At 35.3% G+C, this 24,364-nt stretch overlaps 2 protein-coding genes across 4 annotated transcripts in view; both read left to right on the forward strand.

The window, feature by feature from the left end:
* The window catches only part of LOC139141127 (probable serine carboxypeptidase CPVL), a 601,148-nt gene that overhangs the window by 46,612 nt on the left and 530,172 nt on the right, over positions 1-24,364 (forward strand). The gene's annotated exons all lie outside the window — the stretch shown is intronic.
* Positions 1,185-5,154, forward strand: LOC139141088 (uncharacterized). 3 transcript variants are annotated; one of them, XM_070710664.1, is made up of 4 exons: positions 1,185-1,540; positions 1,979-2,131; positions 2,359-2,449; positions 4,951-5,117. In XM_070710664.1, the coding sequence occupies exons 1-3, from the start codon at positions 1,196-1,198 to the stop codon at positions 2,419-2,421; spliced, it is 561 nt and encodes a 186-aa protein (XP_070566765.1). In that variant the 5' UTR covers positions 1,185-1,195; the 3' UTR covers positions 2,422-2,449; positions 4,951-5,117. The 3 variants fall into 3 exon arrangements, with proteins under 3 accessions (XP_070566765.1, XP_070566766.1, XP_070566767.1); XM_070710665.1 differs by lacking the exon at positions 4,951-5,117 and adding an exon at positions 2,680-3,027; XM_070710666.1 differs by lacking the exon at positions 1,979-2,131 and having other exon boundaries at positions 4,951-5,154.

A 24,364-nucleotide genomic window follows, 5' to 3' on the forward strand; every position in this document is an offset into this window, starting at 1 on the left:
TAGGTCATTTGCATATTTTATGAAGTTTTGTAATTAGTCATATAACTCCGATATAACTTCACCAAATGTGATGAAATCTGCAGCAGATACTGATCCATCTGATATCTAATTGTAGTGTAAAGCATTTAGTAGTGTGAAATTAATTAAGGGTTCATTTGCATATTTAATGAACTTTCTAATTAAGTATATAACTCTGAAATTATGGCACCCAAGTCTTTGAAATTTGGTACAGATATTGTTTTGATGAATATCTAATTGTACTGAGAAGCATTTGGCAGTGTCAAGTTAACAAATAGGTCATTTGCATATTTTATTAAGTTTTGTAATTAGTGATATAACTCCAAAATAACCGCACCAAATGTGATGAAATCTGCTGCACATACTGATCCGACAGATATATAATTGTGGTGTAGAGCATTTACTTGTGTGAAGTTAATTAAGGGTTTATTTGCATATTGAATGAACTTTGTAATTAGTGATATTACTCCAAAATTACAGCGTCAAATTTGATGAAACTTGCTACAGATGTTGATCTGATAAATATCCAATTGTACTGAGAAGCATTGAACAGTGTCAATTTAATAATCAGCTCATTTGCATATTTCATGAAGTTTTATAATTAGTCATATAACTCCGAAATAACTGCATCAAATGTGATGGAAACGGCTGCATATACTGATCCGCCAGATATCTTACTGTGTTGTAAAGCATTTAGCAGTGTAAAGTTAATTAAGGGTTCATTTGCATATTTAATAAACTTTGTAATTAGGTATATGACTCTGAAATTACAGCACCAAATTTTGTGAAATGTGCTACAGATAATGATTTGATAAATATTTAATTGTGTTGTGAATCATTGAACAGTGTCAAGTTAATTTAGGGATTATTTGCATATTTAATGAACTTTGTAATTAGTGACATTACTCTAAAATTACAGCATTAAATTAAATAAACGTGCTACAAATGTTGATCTGATGGCTATCTAATTGTCCCATGAAGCATTGAGCAGTGTCAAGTTAATTAACAGCTCATTTGCATATTGAATAAAGTTTTGTAATTAGTGATTAAACTCTGAGAGTACTGTGTGATGTTGAAAAAAACCTGCTTCATGTAGTGATAACATATATCTTATTGTTCTGTGAAGCGTACTACTATTAATGAACCTGTTCATATCTGGTTTTAAAAGTTTTTCACCATGATGGAAGCTAGCTGTGCAGTACTGGATATCAAGATCATCACGACTCTGGAGAGAGATGATGACATTGATGAACCCGTGCTGAAGCCTGCTGGATTTGACACATATGTAGCCATGTTGAAACAAGTCAAGACATTACAGTGTGAAGCGAAAGAACTCCAAGAAGAAGCTAAGACCTTGGCTGATAGTGTTGAAAAGGCTCTCCTTGCTGATGATGACTGTGACAATGATGATGATGATGACGACAATAGTGAAGATGATGGCAGACCGCCACTAATGACCTTGGGCAAAGTTAAAAAAGCCCAGGAGAAAGTGCAGGAACTCAGTGAAGAAGCTGACAGGAAGGTTAGTATTTATGAATAGAAGACCATACTACATTAACAAAATAAAAATACATGATTTTGTGATAATTTTGAAATCTTGTGAGACACAATTAATTTCAGTGGCAGTGAGTTGCTAGCCAAGTCAAACTTTTTATCAAACTGGAATAGTTGCCATGTTAAATAAACATGTAATGTTTGTTTAGCATGGTGTTAATTTCCTGTATCATGTGAGAACACCCACAGATAACCTGTTTAGCAACCTGAGATCTCAGAGGGTCTCCTTCATCTTTGAAAATGGCATATTGATACCAGAAGTAAGATCATTTTTGTGATGATAAGCAATAACATTGTCAATCTCAAGTGCACAGTCATGTCAATGCTGCATTTCAGAATTTTGGCTTGTGCACATTTGTAGTGCAGTCATTTCCAGACAACACAGTGTTTATCTTTGTTTTCTTAGATATCTGAAGCTACAGACGTAAAAGCGAAACTGCCAAAACAATGTGGTTTTGTAGTCTGCGGTATTGACCAAGCTCTGCAGTCATTTGGTGTTGGACGTCATTCTTACCACGGGCAGGCATTCATCGGAAATCATGTGAACAAGTGCTGTAAAGTATGTGTTTTACAACTGTACACTGTTTTGTTGCTAAAGTCATTAAAAGGTTCAGTATTCTGCTTGTCATGATTTTCAAGCTTTCAGTGTCAGATTTATTGTGTGTTATATATATACTACAGAAGATGTATTTCGTCTACATTATTTTGACCTACTTTCAGTGAAACAACTCTGTTTGCTTCTTGAAAGAAAGTTATCATATCCTTTTTTTATTTTTTGTGTTTCAGGAAGAAAACATTCAAACGTTGTGCAAGAGCGTCATCAGGACCACAGCAAGAATATGCCCATAGCTGAATGAACAGGCTGCACACATTTGTGGTCTGTATAAGCCAATATTTTCAAAATTTGCAGCCTGTCATAATCTTTAGAGTACAAGCAATAGAATGTCAGATGAATATATTAGCATTCTCAGTTCAAACATATCACATTTAATGGCATATTACAGAGAACACTTTCCTAATGAAAGTGTACCCCCAAAATGCATATGTTAGAAGATCATGTCATCCCTCAGATTGAAAACACAGGGTTTGGCTTTGGTTTCCTCACAGAACGGTGTAGAGAGTATCCATCATGAGATTAGGAAGGGAATGGACCGGTATAGTAAAGTACCTGGCCATAATGGTTTAAAGAAATTAGAACTTATGGTAAGGGAGCATCATGTGATGACCAATTCAAGTTATGTGAAAGTGCCAAAAACACAAAGGGGTTCATACAGAACCAAATAAGCAACGTGAAATAATGATGGCCATAGTGATAAAAGTAAAGATAAATCATGATAAAATAAACATGTAAAGAACAAATTAATTAAGTCAATAACAAACCAATATGTAAATAAAAACATTGAAATCTGGTTCTTTCTATGAATCATATTTTTACTAAATTGATGCTTGTATTTTTAGTCCCAAGATACCGTCCGGGGGACTTATAGGTTTGGTCATGTCCGAGCATGTGTCAGTGTGTGCGTTTGTCCGTCCATGCATCCGTCTGTTCACGCAGATATCTCAGAGATACATGGAGCGATTTCATTCAGACTTGGTACTAGGATTACTTGATATGTCATACATATGCACGTCCAATATATATACATATGCATGATCCAATGTGGCCGCCATGCGGCCATTTTATTACAATTTTTTTATGTACAGAGCCATAACTCCGACATGTTTCAACCGATTTTATTGAAAGTTAGTACAAGGACATTGACCTTCATCATACATATGCACATCAATTTGTTTCACAACATTATCCAATATGGCTGCCATGCGGCAATCTTATTACAATTTTGTCATGTACGGAGCCATAACTCAGGCATATCTCAACCGATTTTATTCAAAGTTGGTACAAGGACATTGACCTATGTCATACATATGCATGTCAATTTGTTTCATGATATGATCAAATATGGCCGCATGGCAGCCATTTTGTTACAATTTTTTCATGTCCTTAGCCATAACTCAGGCCCGTCTAAATGGATTTTATTCAAACTTTGTACAAGGACTTTGACCTATGTCATACATATGAACACGATATGGCTACCATGCCACCATTTTGTTACAATTTTTTCATGTACGGAGCAATTACTCAATCATATCTCAACCGATTTTATTCAAAGTTGTTACAAGGACATTGACTCATGTTATACATATGTATGTCGATTTGTTTCACGATATGATCCAATATGACCACATGGCGGCCATTTTGTTATGGGTTTTTTCATGTCGAAAGCCATAACTCTGGCAAGTCTCAACCGATTTTATTCAAAGTTCAATGTCCATGTACCAGGTACATGGACATTGACTTATGTCATACATATGCATATAGATGTTTTAGACAGTAAGATTAAATATGGCCCCATGGCTGCCATTTGTTTCGATCTTTTCATGTACAGAGCCATAACTCAGACATCTTTCCACCAGTATCATTCAAAGTTGGTATAAGGACATTGACCTATGTCATACATATGCACATTGATTTGTTGAACGGCATGTAGCAGTATCATGTCAATTACCTAAGTTTCATAATTAGACTGATATGTCGAGAAATACTGCATCAGATTTCATGAAACTTGGTACACATGTTAAGCTTACATTGCTTTAACAATGAAAAGGCATTTATCAGTGTCATTTTAATTAATTTGTAATTGCTTATTTAATGAACTTTCCTAATTAGAGTTATATATCCACAAATACTGCGTCAAAATTTGATGAAACTCGGTACAGATGTTGATCTCATAGTTTGTAAATACTGCATCAAACTTTATGAAATATGGTACCGGTGATAATCTATTAGTGTTAGGATAGTATGCAAAAATGTTCGGCAACTTCCTATTGATTCATTACTAATTGACTCATTTAATGACATTTTGTAATTAGGATGGCGGCCTACATTGGTTTTATGTTTCACCACCGTGGAACTCATTCTTGGCCATTTAGCGCCATCTGTATCACAGTATTTTTATCATAGACCTAATTAATGAAGAGGACTCTATCCTCTCTGAGACTTTTATTAAAGTACCAATGAACAAGTGGGGACTGTGCCATCAACGACTTGTTCAATTAAAATTGATGCTTGAAATGTCATCTTTATGGTAAGTCCAGTATATGTAATGATGATTTAAATGTAAACTTACCATTTTAGGATGTTTTCACATGTTCAAATGAAACTTCCTTCAGTTTTATCTTACATGAAATGTCATTGGAAAAGTTAAATTTTTAGCATGAAAATAAGAATGAAATACTTCTAAATGCTTTCATTATGATTTAGTATATATACTAACAAGTACAGATGTAAATAACCTTGTTTTGCTTATCTATTTACAGAATACAACGACCCTGGAAGTTGCAGGTGTCCATTTGATTTCAAGTATTTCTCATTTTTAATTTTGTCTGTATTTTTCAGATTGTATTTAAAGTAAAGGTATTTGATCATTTCAATTTGTATTTTTTTAGTTTCTGTGTACCTTTCCTTTTCGTTTCCTATATTTTTTATTTAGCTCTTTATTTGTCCCTTTTTTAAAATGCAACTTTGTGGGATACGTTCTTTTGATATTCAGAGAGTTTGTAAAAGATGTTTGCCCAAAATTTGTTATCGGTACATGTAATTTATTTGAGTCTTGTCACTTCAAGAAATAAAAAAAAATGTTTTATTCTATATGCACGTGCCTGTTTTGACCATTTATGTTATGGTTTGAAGTAATTTTTAATAACATTACAGTTAATTTGCCATTGTGCTGTTATAACAATCACCGTACAATACAAATAAGGCAATAATACATTGATTTCTGCCAATATGATGAAAAAGGTGCCTCTCTAATTTTTGATGTTTGTGGCGCTGTTCTGTGGCTTCCGATTGAATGTGTATCCATAAAGTTCGCACACAAGTTAAAAGTCTGGGCCTGCTGGGTATCGCTTTAAACTGCTTAGTGTCACTTTTCCGACAAGCATTTAATTACTCCTTGGCCTAATTATGTCCCTCTCTCCGTACAGTATTATGTATAATTCTGCGCTGCACGTACAACAATTAGAAGTCACCCCTTTTGACAAAATTTAAAAAGACAATACCTCTTTTTTTAGAATTCCCAGAGCTTCAATGAACTAGTGTTATTACATTTCTATATAATACTTATAGCCCCTAAACTTGTAATAATTAATATAAGTATTATATAGAAATAATAATGCGAATAATAATAGGTTGAATTTCCGTGAAATTTTCACCATAAGGGTATTTTGGGTCGAAAAGACCAAATATGATATCGATTTCACTGCCCCATGTTTCCATGGTAACCATTTTAGGGGTTGAAAATTTCAGTTTTTCTAATTTTCCATGAAAATTACTTTGATTAATATGAAATTATGTAGTGGGGGAGTTCGGGTCAGAGAACACAAAACCAGACTTATTTTAATGTTTCGAGTTGCCATGGTAACTATTTTGGGATTGAAAATGTTACTTTTTCCCTAATTCCTATTAAAGAACGATTGATTGATGTAAACATTTGATCATAAGGGTTTGTCTGGTTAGCACACCAAAAAATATTACACTCATTGTAATGTGAGATGTTTCCATGGCAACCATTCAGGAGTAAAAATTACCATTTTTTTAAAGATTCCATCTTAAATCCAGGAATCAATAGAATGTATAATATCAAAGGGATATTTTGGGTTAGAAAGACCAATATCCAGTGTAAAAATCCAGTAATCAACAGAAATATTATACCGAAGGGTTATTTTGGGTTAGAAAGACAAAATATGATATCCATTTTTACTGCCCTGTTTCCATAGTAACCTATTTGCATTTTAAAATTTCAATTTTTTCCAAATTCCATTAAAAGTAATCCCAGTTACTATGCAAATGCTATCCTAAGTGTATTTATCACAGCATGAACTCCATGTTAATTTTTGTTTATGTTGCCTTGGTAAAAAATTTGGTAACCACAGTTTTTTTTTATTTCAAACCATAGACCCTCGAGAGGGTCTATGCTAACACATAATTCACTGTTTTTTTATTTATTTTATGGATGTCTAAGTAACAACTTAGAAATTTGTTCTATAAGTAAAAAAATTGTAATTTCTTTGCCTTCATTCTAGGATGAATAGTAAACATAATATATATTGGGGCCATTCTGGTCAAAATTATGTTCCGTTAATTTTAGTGTGTTAGAATTAATTTTATATAGACCAGAAGTAATTTTTGAAGTATTTTTAATTTTGTTTAATGCAGTCATCCAAATAAGTGTTATATAGTACAGTACTAACTCATTATGCATCGAATTATGTTTATGCCTTCAAATTAATTTTATGTGCTAAAATTAATTCTACTAGTATCTCAAATTAATTAATTTAATTTATAATATTAATAATTAATTAATAATTAATTTTTTTCGTTAACCAGAGAAGAAAAGGCTATTTTACAAGATTCTGCCTATGAAGTGAATTTTCTAGTCTTTTGATGTGTATACTTGCACACCTTTAATACCCAAGGAAACAGGTATAATGGACGACAGTGGGACTCAAAAGTTTTGTGACCTATTAACAACCCGTTTAACCCTCAGAGTTGTATGCAAATTTTAAAAGTCGCCATGACGACCTGACAACAACATGGCCTTTTCAGCACTAAGACATAGTGTAGCAGGGCTAAAAATAAACCATGGCCCTTCTGTCGGGAGGAGGCATAATTTCTGTGTCATTGTGATTGATACATTATTATCAAAATGCGACGAGAATGCGTTTTTTATTGGCCATCGTTTCGTGTGTCTGTCATTCAAGTATGCCAGTTCAGATATTGAAACTTTGTTGCAAAGTTCCACCGCACGGCGGTTGTCTTCGTAATTTCCAGAACAAAGTCATATTATGGCAAATTTCTGTGCCCAGCTGGGTTTGACTGCATGCATTTATCTACCTCGTCCCAAAGTGACGGACGCATCTTTCAACCTTTCAGCTTGGTGAAAAACGCATTTATTGATTCGCCAAAGGCCTGTGGATTCGCATATTTTTGCACAAGTGCTACATGGACATAGGAAAAAGTTCGACTCACCCTAGCCCTCTCGATTGTTGAATACAACCACGGTCCATGATGAGAGTTCTCGAATCAAAAACTGTAGTGTAGCCGTGCTCGAATACAAATATCTTCTTATTAAATTACGTCATTGTTATACAGAGTTAGCATTCCAAAGTCTGTCACCCTGTTCAGGGCGGCATTTCCATCTGGATGATTGAACGACGTGAAACGCAAAATTCTATAGCATATGTTCCGGCAATATGTACAGTGTCAGTAGAAATACTGTATACGCTGCTGAGTTACGTAAGCTTATAAGCTTATACTCCACAAAATGGCCACAGGCGGCGTGAACTTCTGAAAGGATTTCCTAACGTCCTACTTGGTACCTTAGACACTCACATGTGATATCCTGAAAAGTATTCTCTGCAGTAATTCCAGTTTCTGTCAAATTCCATCATTTCTAAAGCTCACAACGACACGATAGCGCGAGATCGGAGACGTTCTACTGTCACGCCACGCACTCTCAATTGCGCATGCTCTGGGATTCGCATCGCGTCTCTGAAGGGCGCGCGCGTGTTCCGACAGAGAAGAACGCGAATCGCAGGGTTTCTGCCAAACTACACTGCCAGGCGAAACATGCGAAATGCAGAAACAATGTTCATTCTGCAATGCCATTATGACGCTTACGAAGTAAGTCTGAATAAGTTTTAAATTATACATCAGAATGAATCCATTGTACATTGGTACGTTATGAAAGAATTAGTACAGGATACGTGTCTTAGATATTTTTCAATTTTAGGTCAGTTATTAGAGTTGGGGTTGGGGTGGGGGGTTCTGAGACCTAACTTAAGCAATTAAGTTAGATTTATAAAATGAACTTTTAATATTACCCCTACTGTATGGAAAATATTCGTTCGGTGGTCGCAGCATAACAATTTCACTGCAGAGAGAGAGAGAGAGAGAGAGAAAGAGAGAGAGAGAGAGAGAGAGAGAGAGAGAGATTTAGGCCTATATTGGAAATCTTTTTCATAGTCGTGACTTTTGATGGAAGAAAACTAAAAACAAAATTAAATTGAACCGATTGAACGTGTATCCGTAAAGTTCGCACAAAAGTTAAAAGTCTAGGCCTGCTGGTATCGCGTAAACTGCTTGGTGTCACTTTTCCGACAAGCATTTCATTACCCCTTGGCTTAATGATATCCCCCTCTCTCCGTACACTATGATGCATAATTCTGCGCTGCACGTAAAACAATTTGAAGTCACCCCTATTGACAAAATTAAAATATACAACACCTCTTTTTCAGAATTCCCACACAGCTTCAATGAACTGTTATTAGATTTCTATATAATACTTATAGCCCCTACACTTGTAATAATAATAATAATAATAATAATAATAATAATATCACTGTTACACAAATGACATGTGACAACATTCCTAACTTTGACTAATAAAGTGATTCAGTAGCTTCATTGGATTACTATTGATTCTGACACTTTTGGCCCATGCTTGACAAGTGTAGCATGCTAAAAGGGTTACACTTACCCTTTCCGTACACATGGTACCACAACATATTACTTATATTTATGGCTCAAGATGGTCCTTCCTGAAGTTATTAGGTAATTTTTGGGTTTCCTTTGACGTCATATTACTTCTCTTTTTACATAACGTGAATCGTATTTCATGGAGAAATTATTATTCCTGGCATTATAACCTTTAAAAGCTTCTGTTTAGATTTTTAATGTACAATTTACTTGTTATTACCAACTGTCGTACCGGTGCAGCTACCGTCCAAAAGATTGCTTTCGGAATTGAGAGTAATACATCATATATTAACGTTTTAGCAGCTTATAATTAAAACATACCAAAATTTCAAATTCACTTTTCTGAACAACCCTTCACTTTAGAGGAAAGCTCTGTTGTACGATTCTTCACAAAGCTGGGTAGTCTGATGCGTGAAAATGCAAAGAGTGCTTCTTTCATCTTTTGGCCTACGGGTCCAAATTGCAGTTTTTATCGGATTTTTTTCTGACTATGACGGTTTCGTGTTTCAAAAAGATAATTGGGACATTAATTGACACGCCTTCAATCATTTGAGCGTGGCAATTTCAATGCATACTGCGGGCAAACTATCGAAGGACGTTTCACTTCTTCAAAGCTTGTGCACCAATACAATGCCAGGTGTGAGATTGTGAAAATTTCATTTGGAAATGAATCATCACCTTGAATTTTTAACACCGAAACGTAGCTCATTGTTTTAATTTACATTAATGAACACAATGTTTAGAGAGTTGCATGGACACTGTCTGTCTTAGGTGGCCGGTATTTCATCATCTTATCTGGCATCGATAAAACAACTATAATACGGAGAGCAATCTATGAGTTGATATGAAAACAGTATGATAAAAAATGCAAATATGAAAACGGTATTATAAAAATGATATAAGAATTTCTAAATTACAATGCCTCATGCGAAAAAAAGGATACATGACGCTTATAACAATTAAGTGAGCGCATTCTTATTGATCAGCGATAAGGTGGAGTGCAGATTCGTTACCAAATGCAATATATAATTTTTAAATTGTCGTTTCAGGGTCACCTATCATGTGTGTGTCAAGTTCTTCAGGGGGTTCTGAACATTTAAATAAATGGTGTATCGATATATATGCAGCGTTTTAAACATTCAAATAAATGGTGTATCGATACATATGCGCAGGTAAATAATTTGCGAGATGGAAAACGACAGTATTTTATTCCGATGACTATAGGAGAGAAATCAAGAAAAAAATTCCTCTACGAGAAAGATTGTGTTAATGAAGGGTTTCGCTGAAGCTTATAAAAACAGCAATTTAGGTAATTCAACTGAATTTGTAAAGTTAGATCTAATTATCCTAAAACCTTGCATCGAACTGATAAACGTTTTGGGCAATCTCTAGAGTTGATTGAAATCTGAGAAATTGTAAACTAATTCTATTCTTGTCGATAGAAAATCTTGATGGTTTGTATCGTGACATAAACGCCTGGATTGCGGCTTAAGGGTATCGCGGAGACGCTCAGGTCGACAAATTCTAAAACTACACGTGATTAAAATTACTGTAAAAGTTATTCAAATGTAAAATCATCGATAGATTATCGTTAATCATAGTACTGTTAAAATTTTCCAACAGACGACGCGACACGTGAAGTTTAGATTACTATTTCACGTCATTAGACTTGATGAATACGCTGTATGGCTTCCAGGATGAATCAGCAAAGCAGTAACTTAATTCCGTGATGTAAAGAATCAAGCGCCAATAGCAAAAATGTTGTAAATAGGTTGTGATTGGGGATTTCATAAGCACACCAAAGTTGTGAATATGACATTAAACTAGTCCGATAATCATTTCTATTCAAGGTAATACATTACAAGGTCCATGGTAGATTTGTGATTTACAACTTTCAGTAGGACCGTCCTGAACCACTGATAGTTACTGGTGGTACCAGCCGCAGGTGTCCGAATGGGTAAGCGTACCCTGCTAGCATGCTACACCCGTCAGGATTGGTCCAAAATTGTCTAAACATTGTATGAAAAATGATACAGTATATGAATCACTGTAAAAAGTCAAAGCCTGTAATGCTGTCGCTAATCATTTGAGTGACTGAGGTGTCAAATTTGGCCACAATGTCGTCATATCGACCATAGAACATTTGAAAGTCATCATGAGTCTTTTTGACTGTCTCACTAGTTTTGATGCCAATGAGCTGTGTCTCAGTCGAAAATCAGCGTACAGGAATCACAACCCCTATCTGAGTTTAGACACGTACACACCATAAGCAAGTGCAGATGGAATATTACTTGACAAGTAGGGATAATTTATGATTTCAAAATCGAAATCATCCCTTTGTCATACAGCTTTGTGTGTAGCCCATTAGTACCCACTTGTAGGAACAGATCAAGATATGAAGCTGAGTTCTTACCTTAGGTTGTTTCTTTGATTTCCAACTCATCAGGATAAATATGATGTAAGTAATTTGATATGTCTGGATTGTCTAGACTAATCAGATCATCAATATATCTGTATGTGTTGTTAAAACGCCTTGCAAATTTTTTAGACCCTGCTTTGTAGAGAGATTGTAGGAACTCTGCTTCATATGAATACAGAAATGTCAGCAAGAAGTGGTGCACAATTTGTACCCATTGGTATGCCGATAGGTTGTTGAAATGTCTTACCACCGAACATAACAAATATGTTGTCGATTAAGAAATTAAGCATTTTAATAATTTCTTCATCTGTGTATTTTTGCTGGGCATCCATGTTGTTACTAAAATAACCTGACCTATGTTTGATGGTTATGTATTGGTACCTTCTACTGCCATTTTTATGCAGGAAAGCTTGTTTAACAAGAGATGACAGCCTTGTTTTAAGTTAATCGTGGGGAATTGTGGTGTATAATGTGGAAAGGTCAATGTTCGGATTGACCTGTACTTGTTTTTCTTGACTCTTAAATCAAGCAACAATTCCTATGAATTTTTAGTATCCATATTTTATTCAACCCACTCGTTTCATACACCTTGTTACAAAATCAAAACAGGCCATTTTTGATGGTTGTATCACGGTATGGTAATCCAACGATAAAAAGCCCACTCAAGACATGACAGTGCATTTCTCCTGTGATACTACTATCACTCCCAAGTGACAGCCATTTAAGACAGGTTCAACAAATGAATTATCAGGATGCAATGTAGATTAGTATCATTCATACAAATAATGTTACTGAGCATTGTTTTGGTATTCAAATTTCAAAACAATTATTCTTTTCGATGTTGAATATTCATGTACCTCACATTTTGCATGGTAAAATACATAGGCCTAAGGATGCAAAACCTTCACAGTTTCTACCGGTTTTTTTTTTCTAAACTATGGCTGTTTCGTGTTTCAAAGGGATAATTTGGATGCTGACTTTGAAGCCTCTAACTATTTTAGCGTGACAATTTCAATGCAAACCGCAGGCAAAATGTGAGATGATATTCACATCTTCAAAGCTTTTTTACCTATTCAAAGCAACATATGATGTACATGAATATTCCACTTTGAAAGGAATCACTGCCTTGAAATATTAATATCGAAAAAAAGGATCACCGGATGAAATAAGCGTCATCTGCGTTTTCATGGCATCTGCTTACGTGGCTTTGAGAAGAATTGCACAACAGGGATATGTTTTCATTTTAAGTATGGCGCCGAACAGTGAATGTGAAATTTTTAGGTTTTAATTATTGGCCGATAAAAATTTAGTGGCTACATAGCTCAATTTTGGAAGTATTTATTCAGATTGCAAATGCCCGCTGTACAATTATCATTGGCAATAATGAGAGAATAACACATTTTAAAACTGAAAGCGGCTGTTGTGGGTCCTGATGCCGATAAAGTGCCAGTTCTCCATGTAATACGGTTTCTATGTCATTTAAAAATAGGTAATATATGTTATTTTTTCCGTCCACACTAAATCATATACTCACAGTTGTACAGTGATGTCGTCCCGTCTTAACTTATGTGATTGTCAAAGTTACGATATTTGTGCCACTGAGGATGTACCATTGATTCTAGCGATATTGGTGGTGAGAATGTGGCTGACAATTCTGAAAGTTTTTTTCTCTTGTAAGGGACGATTCAGAATTTACTTCCAGGGGGGTGGAGGATTTTCTATTTTCTGGGTGATTTTTTTCCATGGCCCCCCCTAGTAAATTATAGAAAAAAATCTATGGCCCCCCCTCATCTTTGCTGTTTTTTTCCATGGCCCCCCCTAATATATACATGCATGCTCATACACTATAGACATATCCAGTCTAACAAGTTGCAGGAACTGTAGTGGACATTTAATCGATGATATAACAAATCATTTCAGGGTATGTGACTATAAAAAGAATGATTTGCAGGGACTGCAAGTTGCACACTTTTGGAAAGGGTAGCAATAAACATATCTGGTTGTAAATTTCTGAAGAAAAGTTAATTACTAAATATGAATACTTTTTTCGTTATGTCTCACTGATACATATGATGCACACAAAGACAAGCAAAGATGTCAGTTAGAAATGGTGAACAGAAAATCAGAGGAGCAGATAATTGGCAAAGTGATATATATCTTGAAGTTTAATGATACATCATTTGCAGATATCCAGATATTTCTGGAAAGTGAGATGTACATGCACAAGTTCAGCATACATTTTCATTTGATGATGCTGAATATTTGCAGACTCACGGTGAAAGTTTTAAACATTAGGAATTAAAATTGGTGAAAGCCAACTTGTTTTTACTTTTCTCTTTTTTCTAATTTAGTTGTCATAAAACCAAGTAGCTGCCATTGAAAGCAACAATGCTGAGGAATATTTTAGAACATTTCTTGAACAAAACACCTTATCATATCATGAATTCACATGTTATTCTGCTCATTCCATTAACAATCCAATGTTCATATTAAAATGCAGATAACCCTGTGTAAGTCAAAGTTCACATTTTGTCAGCAGTATTTTTCAAAATTGACAGAGCATTCATATTTTCAAATTTTTTTAACAAACTTTAATTTTAAAATAGTCATGATGCGCATGTTTTCAGATGACACGAAACAATACATGCTAATTTGTTTTTTTGCCTTTTCTGCCAGCCGCCACTGAGAAATATTTAATTATACATATCAGAATGAATGGGACACAAAAGTATTAGCATCTATACACAATGTGTAAGCCTATCCACATTTCTCCTAGCCTCATACACACTGAGATCACTTCTTGGACTACAGCAAATTTCTTGTGTACACAATATTTCAACAATCCGACACCATAGCATTGATGCAGTGCCACATGATCTTCTGGATGCACATACAGGATTATTGGAATATCAACCCTTTTGTAAATTTTTCACCATATATTTTTGACAGTAGGCCTAATACATAATATTTTTAAGGAAAGGGAACAAGTTCCATCTGTTTTGGGCAACGAAAGGATATTTGTTTTTATGAATGACCACGACAAAGACAATTTACATGTTAGACAGATGGTATGTTTTGACCATCTCAGTTGCTGATGGCTTTGATTTGAAGTGTTGAATTTGTAGAACTTCTTCAACTGTAGAAAATTTTTCAATACACAGAACACCATTGTAAAAACATGGTTGAAACTTCTGACACCATAATATAATGTATGCTACTTTCTGAATGCTCAGTTTTTTTCAAAGCTATATTTCTCATCAAAGATGACAAGGAAACCCCCTCATACGATATATTTTCAAAAAGTAGAGAATCTAAAGTTTAGTATGGTAGCAGTAGTGTACTCAAAGGATGAAGTGGGTGTATATTTAGGGTAAAAAACCTCAATTTTGGTATTAATGATAAAAATTAAGTCATAAACTAGACAGTTTTCTGAAATGTAATATTTCACTTGAAAGGAGAGTATATGTAGAAAAAAACAGCTATTTTATTTGGCATTATCCATCCTCATTTTAAAATTGTAGGGGTTTAAAGACTGACACTCTAATAATTGATTTAAATCATGATCAGCAAAATTAAAATGCCTCTTATTAAAATGTAAGAGCTTTATTGCCGAACAAACCAATTGATAGTTGTTTTGTTACATAGCATTTAAAAAACATAATGTGAAAATTTCAGTAAATTTGACCCAGCCGGAGTGGAGTTAAATTCTTTGGAAATTTTCAAATTGGGAGGAAAAAGAAGCCAAGAAATCGGGTGATTTGCAACATTTGCATAAATTAACACTTCTTTATCACACAACTTTCAACTGCTTTACAAGCTACAATGTAAACCCAACCTTAAAAAGACATTTGCTGTAATTTTTAGCATTTGTTTAATGTTCATCTCTGTGTATCAGCATTTGTTTGTTATTCTATCACTACATAGAACACCAAATGCTGTATTTAGCAACATACCAATGTGAACATAAATGACCATTGTTATTGTTGACAAATGAATTCTAGTCTGGACTTGATCCAAGATCTCTTTTCGTCAAAAACAACCCTGACTGTTCACTGTATGGTTTGTGTCGACATGCTATTAAAATACTGGACATTTCATGACGGTTCAGGGAGGAGAACAAGATAGTACAGTAGATGCATAAAACAAACCACTGTGAATATTACCGAATTTAGCAGCTAAAGGAGTCAAACTAAACATGTTGAGTTTATCTGTCACCCAGGTAGCGTCTATGGTTCTCTTTTGTAGAGATCAGAAATTCTGGGCAAATATTGAATTGATGTTTTTTTTTCCTTGGCCCCCCCTAAAAGATTGTGGTATTTTTGTCTGGCCCCCCCCCTAAATTTTCTTGGGAAAAATGGGTGGCCCCCCCTGAAAATCCTCCACCCCCCCCCCCCGGAAGTAAATTCTGAATCGTCCCTAAACCTTGAAAAACGTTTCCCTAGTCGGTAAGTGTGAATGATTTTTTACCATAGCGCAACTGTGACTGAAACTACTGCGCCTTTCAAGACCAAACGGTACATCCCCTGTTAAAGCCATCAGGGTGTTCCAACAGTCAAAGAATCAAAATTTTTGCGAATAGACCCTTTTCATAAGTCTAGCGCCCTCCTGTGGCCACTGTGAATTTGAAGTCAAAGCGAGGCCACTGGGGGAACCCTCCAGCCCCTGCCCAGCGGCGCGTGGCCTCCAGCCCCTCCTTTGACTTCAAATTCACAGTGGCCACAGGAGGGCGCTAGACTTATGAAAAGGGTCGTTGTCAAATACAGTCATCTATTTCGTCTAAATAAGGCAACTTCACCTCACTAAAAGTACATTTGAAATGGAGCAACTGGCGACTGAGCCTTCTTCAAGTTTGCGTTTTTCTGACTATCAAATTAACAATCCGATTTCGTCACGTGACAAAACGTCATCTATTTTAGACTTATTCAGATTCGGTGGATAGAAAGATTGGAGAAGACGCCTTGATTATCCTTTTCCGACGTCCACCCGTTTCTTCGTTCAAACACAGACCCTATTTCAGTTTGTCTCAAAGATCTGCATTGGACAATCATGGTCAGATTTTCTAATGTAAAGTTCCGACTGCAGAAGGGTTGTGTAATTTTGGATACGTTACGAGAATGCAGATAGCATATAGTTTACCGGGCTTAGAGAATTTGCCACTTTTTCTGTCCAGACCTATAAAAACAGATAGTCAAATGACGCAAAACAACCATGAACAACCATAAGTATTTGTTTCCGAGAACCTCTTTGAAAATGTAAACACAAGCAGATATATTTGCAGAAACTTGTGATATGGCTATATGACCTGTAGACTTTGCACTACTGTGGACTAGCCTGCAAGCCAATGCCTCCTCACTCACTCAATGGTCTGTCTCACTGTCTGACTGTCCCAGCTGAGATAAGTAGCCTATAAACTTTTACAGTTTGTACTCTATCCCTTGACCTAGTGATTAGTTTATTTTTGTAATAAATTTTATTTTAAGGACATTGCTGAGTTCAACGTAACAGTATCACGTAACAGTATCTCTACTCTTAATATATTTCCAATCACTGTGAGTGATCAAATGCATCGTAATTCTTGTTCGGTCAGAAATTCATCGCTTCGCCCAATTTGAATGCAAAAGACCTCGACCCATGCACTATAACATTGCCCTGAGAGACGCATTGCTCGGGGAGACACACAATAGACGTCATGCAGTGAACATCATGATTTTGGGGCTGCTGATTTTAGCTGATTTGGGCTCCAATGAGTTGAATTTTGGAACAAGACAGCAATCAGGGCTGAGTTATCTATGCCATCCTGATGTAGACAACGCTTTTGTGAAGTTTTAAATCGAAGTACCAGAATTAGTGATTTTGTTGCCCTGTATCTGAAGCCAGATTTTATACCTGGAATGTGCACACCAAAGACACATGTTAGGGTATGTGTAGAGTATCATCCAAAGGTATGACAATGCGATCTGGGTCCACGTACAGATAACCGAGACTGTGCTGTTAATGGAACAACCCGGAGCAAGCCTAATTCACGGGCCACGTGCCGCGAGCCATACAAGATTCATGTTCTGCGGTTTAGGCTACTAGATACAGATGCATTTTCACTCCAATTTACTCACATTAACAATTTACAATTCACCGATGAATAACCATTAGGGCTTCAGCGGTCCCTTCTAAATAAATAAAACGGTGACCTGCGACTGTGTGTTAACGGATTCCTTTGTTTGTTTTTTTACATGTTTATTCACATTTTTTATTAATTTAATCTTCATTTCCAACAAATATAGAAAACTTTTTGGTGTGGCAGGAGATTTGATTGATTTGATTTTATCGTTTTACTAATCAATTTCTATATTTTCTAAAGGTAATGGAGCTTGCATATTAAATAATAATTAAATGTGTATCTAGATTGAGAAAAGATTTTCATTTTCCCTGCTTATTCTGAATTCTGTCATGAAAAGATAAAAAATGTTGATTTTACTAAGATCTTCTGTATTTTTGTACGTAATCCGTGATTTATAAACAATGAAATAGTTAATACTAGGAGCAAATTCACATTTTAACGTGATTTTCGAAACCGCACTAAAGAACATTTATTGTAATTTTAAGATTATAGTTTTATTCACAGGTGAAAAATCATTCAATTTGATTCCAAAAGGATTTTACTCTTCACATTCAATGAACATGTGAAATATATCATTTTTTACATTACAAATCCTTCACTGACTGATTGTTGTTATTTTTCATCTGTACAAATCAGCATCGTTTGGAAGTATAACATGTATAAATATATACATAAAGTTTGAAAAAACCCTTTCCGTTGTTTCCTGTATTATTCTACTGTACCAAAGCTTTGACCAGTTACACTCGGGTCCCAAATTCAGAATTCTGTTCCATTTATTCGTGATCCAAGGCTTAATGAATTTCTGATTAATAAAAGACCAATAGTATTCTCTTGTGGTTATCTTATCAACACTTTTTTGATTACAACTTTGTTTCAAGAAGACAAAAGGTGTCGGCAAAGCTAGAATCTAATCTAACATTAGTACACATCACAGTTTCTCGCCAATGCCATGGTATTGCATTATATCACATGAATAACTCGCATACCAAATTTGAATTGTCATGCAAATTACGGATGTATTCCCGTCTAAATCTACAATATCTTTTATAAATACAACATTGGATTTAAGCTACGTGTTAAAGTATAGCACTTTACCTTTAAATTGCATATGTCTATTACACCAAATAAATATCACTACATTGTAATATGTCTCATTATACTGAGAACAATAGAGAAACATGGATATTTAGGATATTAATGACTTATTAGTAAGTATTCGTACACTTTGCATAAATCAATATTAATAATTACTTAGTTAATGCATTTCTGGCATTAGATTTACCATAGGAGCCTCTTTCCCTTATCTGTATTTTATTTAAATGTTTCAGTCTCTTTGTAATGGCACTACAGGCTACACTCAGTACAGTATTGCAAGTCTTCAAACAGTAAATAAATCTTATCATCGGAATAGTGACGTCATATTCACTTTGAAAGCCAATCTTAACAATACTTTGTAATCTGGAGACTGCTTAGCTTATCACTTACCCATAATTCCTGAGAATAATACCTGTCAACATCATCTGGCGAAATATCATGTTATATGAAAACAAGCCCCATGCATGCCAAATTTAAGGTTAACTGGTCAATGACCGTACAGCAGTAATTCACAACTATGTGATGTGTAGATATCCCGGTGACAGTTTAAATGAGCAAGATGCAAACAGAATGGATTTCCACTATAGATGGTAATAGCTTTACTGTCGGAGTTAAGCACCTACACTTCACTCAAAGCAAAACATATGCGGTAAAAGTTTTAATATATCACAATCAGTTAGTGTAAATCTGTCTTATATGTTACTTTTAGGGCATATTTTGATCCCAGCCTGAGTTATGTCCATGCTGAACATTGCACTTGCACAATACAAGAACATAAATACAATGAAATGTTTTTCGTGAAAGACAAAGTCATACGAATGACATCAGCCAATCGACGTCACACGGATATGTATGCGCCTCGACAGTAATAGACTTAAACTTATATTCAAACTTTCCCCGGTGAAATTTTCAACTATTGTCTTGCCAAATCGAAAATAAAAATCATGGTCACTGTGAAAAGTCTGAAATTAGAGGAACAAATTACCTAACCAACCCTTGAAATTTAAAACGGCCGTCATACTTGTGTTAACCCTATCGGGAAAAAGGAAATGTTTGATTTTCGAAAAAACTAAGACGGTGAAATTTTTTTACCCCACCATTGAAGAGCTTAAAATGAGAATTGTAAAAATTCAAGAGCACGAATATTTTGTCGTTGAGGTGCATTCTACCTTAAGAAAGCCATTAAAGTGGTCGACTGCAATTAGTCTTGACTAGACACCAAGGTCATAATTATTACGTCAGTATGGTCCTTGATATAATACTTGCAGGACCATGGCCAATCGAACGGCAGAATTCAGCTGACAACCTTGTTCTCGTCTTCTATAGTCTTAAATCGATCGAGCATCTTATTCAATTCCTGGTAAAAGGCAGTTATTTCAACGGTTTGATAAGACAGTGTGAACTTCTGTCCCAGAATTAGAGAAAAAGAGAATAATTGAGAGAGATGATTGGGATGCAATAAATGAATTAATCAGAAGCGGAAATTTGCTTCTCAGTTACTTACCATTACGACACTTAATCTAATGCTAGACATTTATTTCCCACAATGCCTTGTCGACCCAAAGCTTGTAATAATTGAGCTCTATTTCATCGTGTAGTACATCATACGAATGTTTTTCTGCAGTACTCTATCTCGGTACTTGGCTAAATGTTCCTTAGGTATGCCAATTTCAAAACACTGTGGAAATAACCCTAACATTTGATGTACGATATTGGCGGCTTGCGAATATTGCAGCATTAATATTTTCTTTAAATTAAAGTCAGGATCGATAGGGAAGTATAATGATTCTGGGACATCAACTCATGTATGTCTGGTCAAAATGAACTTGACATAATTGACTCACATATGTAAGATCAGTACTCACAACACCATAGAAGTGTGCCAATGTTCAAGTGTTATATATCAACTCTAATACATACAACTGTTACCATTCAAACACCTCAGAAACACTGCAGAAGTGTATTTGTGAAATAATTAATACCTTTCTTTTGATTTCACACTGAACTTTAATACTCTGACAAAAATGATCATTGCGAATCGCTAGTCCGCCTCGTTATGGGCATTAAATGATTATATGATATAAACAACATTATTTGGTAAATGACATAATTGCTTTATTTTTTCGTGCTTATTTTATTTTGCAATTCATCAACCTGTTGTAAAATGATAAGCGGTTAGGAAACGGGGAAATGGCATCAGAAATGGTAAACGAACGCATAGAGAGATGTTGATGGCAGGAAAGTCTACACCTTGACTTATCTGACAAAAACCATTATCCATCTTCATAAAAAAGCAAAGAAGACGGAGATGTATCAGTATGCCTTGATGCTAGATATTAATTTCATGGGGCGCGCAAGTGTCTTACATTAATATTTTCCATTTTATGCGCAAGAACAGATGACACATTTCTGTTGTGTAAAAGAGCATTTCATCGCAAGTTTTGATGAAAACAATTGTGCACGATAAGTTGAACTACCTAATAGTGATACATGTGTATGCTGGCCACATAAGTGTTTAATGAGCCTGCTTGATGCAGGCAGATATGTAAAGGTGAATCAGTGATGGCCAAACCGATCAACCTCGAAAGCATGTACAGCTTTGATTGGAATAAAGCCGACACCAACGAAGACATCAGCTATTGACAGTGATGCAATGAGATGATTTGTTGTCGAACTCTCAGTGTAATACTTTTCGACGACTGAAAACGGCCATGATAACTAATAAATTTCCACCAGCAATAAGGAAAGTATTACTATTATTAAAACCGACGCAAAATGAAGAGCAATAGTGCATGTGTCTGGTCTGGGCATTTTTCCACTCACAAAAAACGTGCAAATAAAAAATTCAAGTATCGTTTTTGATAACCAAGAGGCACAAATTTACTATCAGGTTTCAGAGTCTCAGACAAAAAAGTGATGAATTTGCAAATTCATAGTTAATTTACAGCATAAATTATATGATTTCATTTTCTTTTTACTTAGTTGAAATGCTGTACCGTTCATGCCTCGTCTTGTCTGGGTTTTGAGCAGCGCATACTCAAAGCAAGTCACGCCTAGCGCTTCGAGGTGCAATATAGTTTCATCTTCTGTAGGTATACTGCAAAAAATATCGGCGTTTAACAAGCTAGGTTATTGAAATGAAGCGGGAAGGAAGTAATTGTAGACCTTGCGTTTTAGATTTCCAAGCCACAATACCGAGCTTTTATTTCGGAAAATACTTTTTCAACCTCTAGATATCCACGATAGAACTAGCTTTCACATTACACGCTACACTTCAGTAATTTGTCTACTAACAGCACGCTCTCTACTTTTCTCACTGTTCTGTTGGCGTGCCAATCTAAAATACCACGGAATGCCTCAAGGTTTGGATATATAATTTATCGAAGGTTAGCGAAAATTTTCAGCGTTCCCTCATAATTATTTTCAGGAAGGACATTGGGTATAACTTGATTAGTATTTTTAGGGACGTACGCTCGTTAAGATCCGCTGAAGATGACCTGACATCATTTAGTCACGTCGACATAATAAAGTTGTGCAAATTAATGTTCGAAATGGTTTAGGCGTGCTCATCTGAAATACCACGGAAATACCTCAATGTTGGGATATGAACGGGAGCGAAATGCAGCGTTCCCTCATAATTAGTTTCAGAATGAACGTAAGGTACAGCTTGGTAGGTTTTCTGTAGGAATGTAGCCTCGTTAAGATTTGCTGAAAATGACCCGACATTATCACGTCACATTTATAAAAAGCAGTTTTCACGTCAACAATATAACATGGTGCAAATTAATGTTCGAAATGGAGTAACAGAGTAATACTGATGTAAGACAATAATTGCTACCATTCAACACAGACTAATACAAAGACACAAGATAGCCCCTTCGTTGCTTTAACTTATTTTACAGCAGTGCCATCATACACGAGACATTGTTGATTATGAGAATTAATCATTACGAATCGTTAGTCTGCCTCATTAATGTTTTTAAAGGATCGCTTTCAGACTTTGTGAACTACGTAAATGCATTATTGTTATTGTATTTCACTTTTTACATAACAATGTATTTTCCTTGCCTGAAATAATCACAGAATATCAAACGAGAATTCGACATCTTAATCAATGTATACTTTAGTTTATATTCATGGAGGGAAAGTCTCGCCACTTAGTCTTCCCTTGTGCTCACAGTAACATGATCTTAAACATGAGAAAAACCACATACACATTCACATACATAAATACATACACAGAGAAGATGACGATGTGCCAGGTTGTCCTTGACATAAATTCCAAATATGATTATCGCGTTTGGCAAGAGTTATCATTTCGTGCACATATGTAATTGATTTACATGATTACCCATATGTCATGAAAAACAGAATGCTCTGTCTTGCAGCATTCAATAAAGATTGTTAGAAGTACACATGCGCATGCTTGACACAATATATCTAAAGAAAAGCATCCATCGCCCTCTATATGCCCAAAAATTAACAACCTTTCAGATATGTAAGTAGCATTTCTCAATTAAATATAGCATGTTCAAATGCATCATAGCTAAAGGAACCAGTAGTTAGGCACAGCAAAATGCATTTCTTTTGGTTTTTCGTCTTGTAAGGAAAGTAGACTGATAGTGCACCTTACGAGATGATAACTGAAAAAATCACGAAAATTCAAATTGTTCCAATAACTGAAAAATGTAACAGTCTACAAAGGGTTCCACAGTATACCTCTTTGTACATGTAATATGCAGGAGGTAGTCAGGTGCCACCAGAAAAATGACACCATTTTTCGGCAATATACCTTACGACAAATAAGTAATCATTATGTGCAAAAAATGAACAATATTACGAGTTTTAGAAATACGAAATTTAGTTTATAAAATCAAAATATTGAACTTAAGTATGTCAATATTAATCTGTCCCTTTCAGATAAAATGCGCCTTGGGGACATATATTCGGACTCTCAAACTTTTTTAAATTCTTTTTTGAAGCATTGGGAGACAAAAAAACAATTTACAGTCTTAGGGAGTGTTCAGAATTTACGTCCAGGGGGTTCCTCGAGGATTTTCAAGAAAAATTTAGGGGGGGGGCAGACAAAAATACCCCACTCTTTTAGTGGGAGCTAAGGAAAAAAACACATTAATTAAATATTTGCCCTGAAGTCCTGATCATTAAAATTATGCATGGCTGTCAAAAATATCTGGTGAAAAAATTACAAATTTGCTTGCGCCCAAGTGGAAAAAGGATTGATTTTCCAATAATTCTTTACGTGCATCCAGAAGATCATGTGCATCAATACTGTGGTGCCAGATTGTTGAAATATTGACCATAGCATCCTGTGTACACAAGAAATTTGCTGTAGTCAAGAAGTGATCTCAGTGTGTATGAATCAAGGAGAATTGTGGGTAGGCTCACACATTGTGTAATGATACTAATACTTTAAAATCCCATTCGTTTTTTATTTGTATGATCAAGGATTTCTCAGTGAAGGCTGGCAGAAAAGGCCAAAAACAAAATTAACATGTTTTGATTCCTGTCATTTGAAAATATGCGCATCATGACGATTTTAAAGATT

The sequence above is a fragment of the Ptychodera flava genome, chromosome 9 (assembly GCF_041260155.1).
Source record: "Ptychodera flava strain L36383 chromosome 9, AS_Pfla_20210202, whole genome shotgun sequence".
Lineage (NCBI taxonomy): Eukaryota > Metazoa > Hemichordata > Enteropneusta > Ptychoderidae > Ptychodera > Ptychodera flava.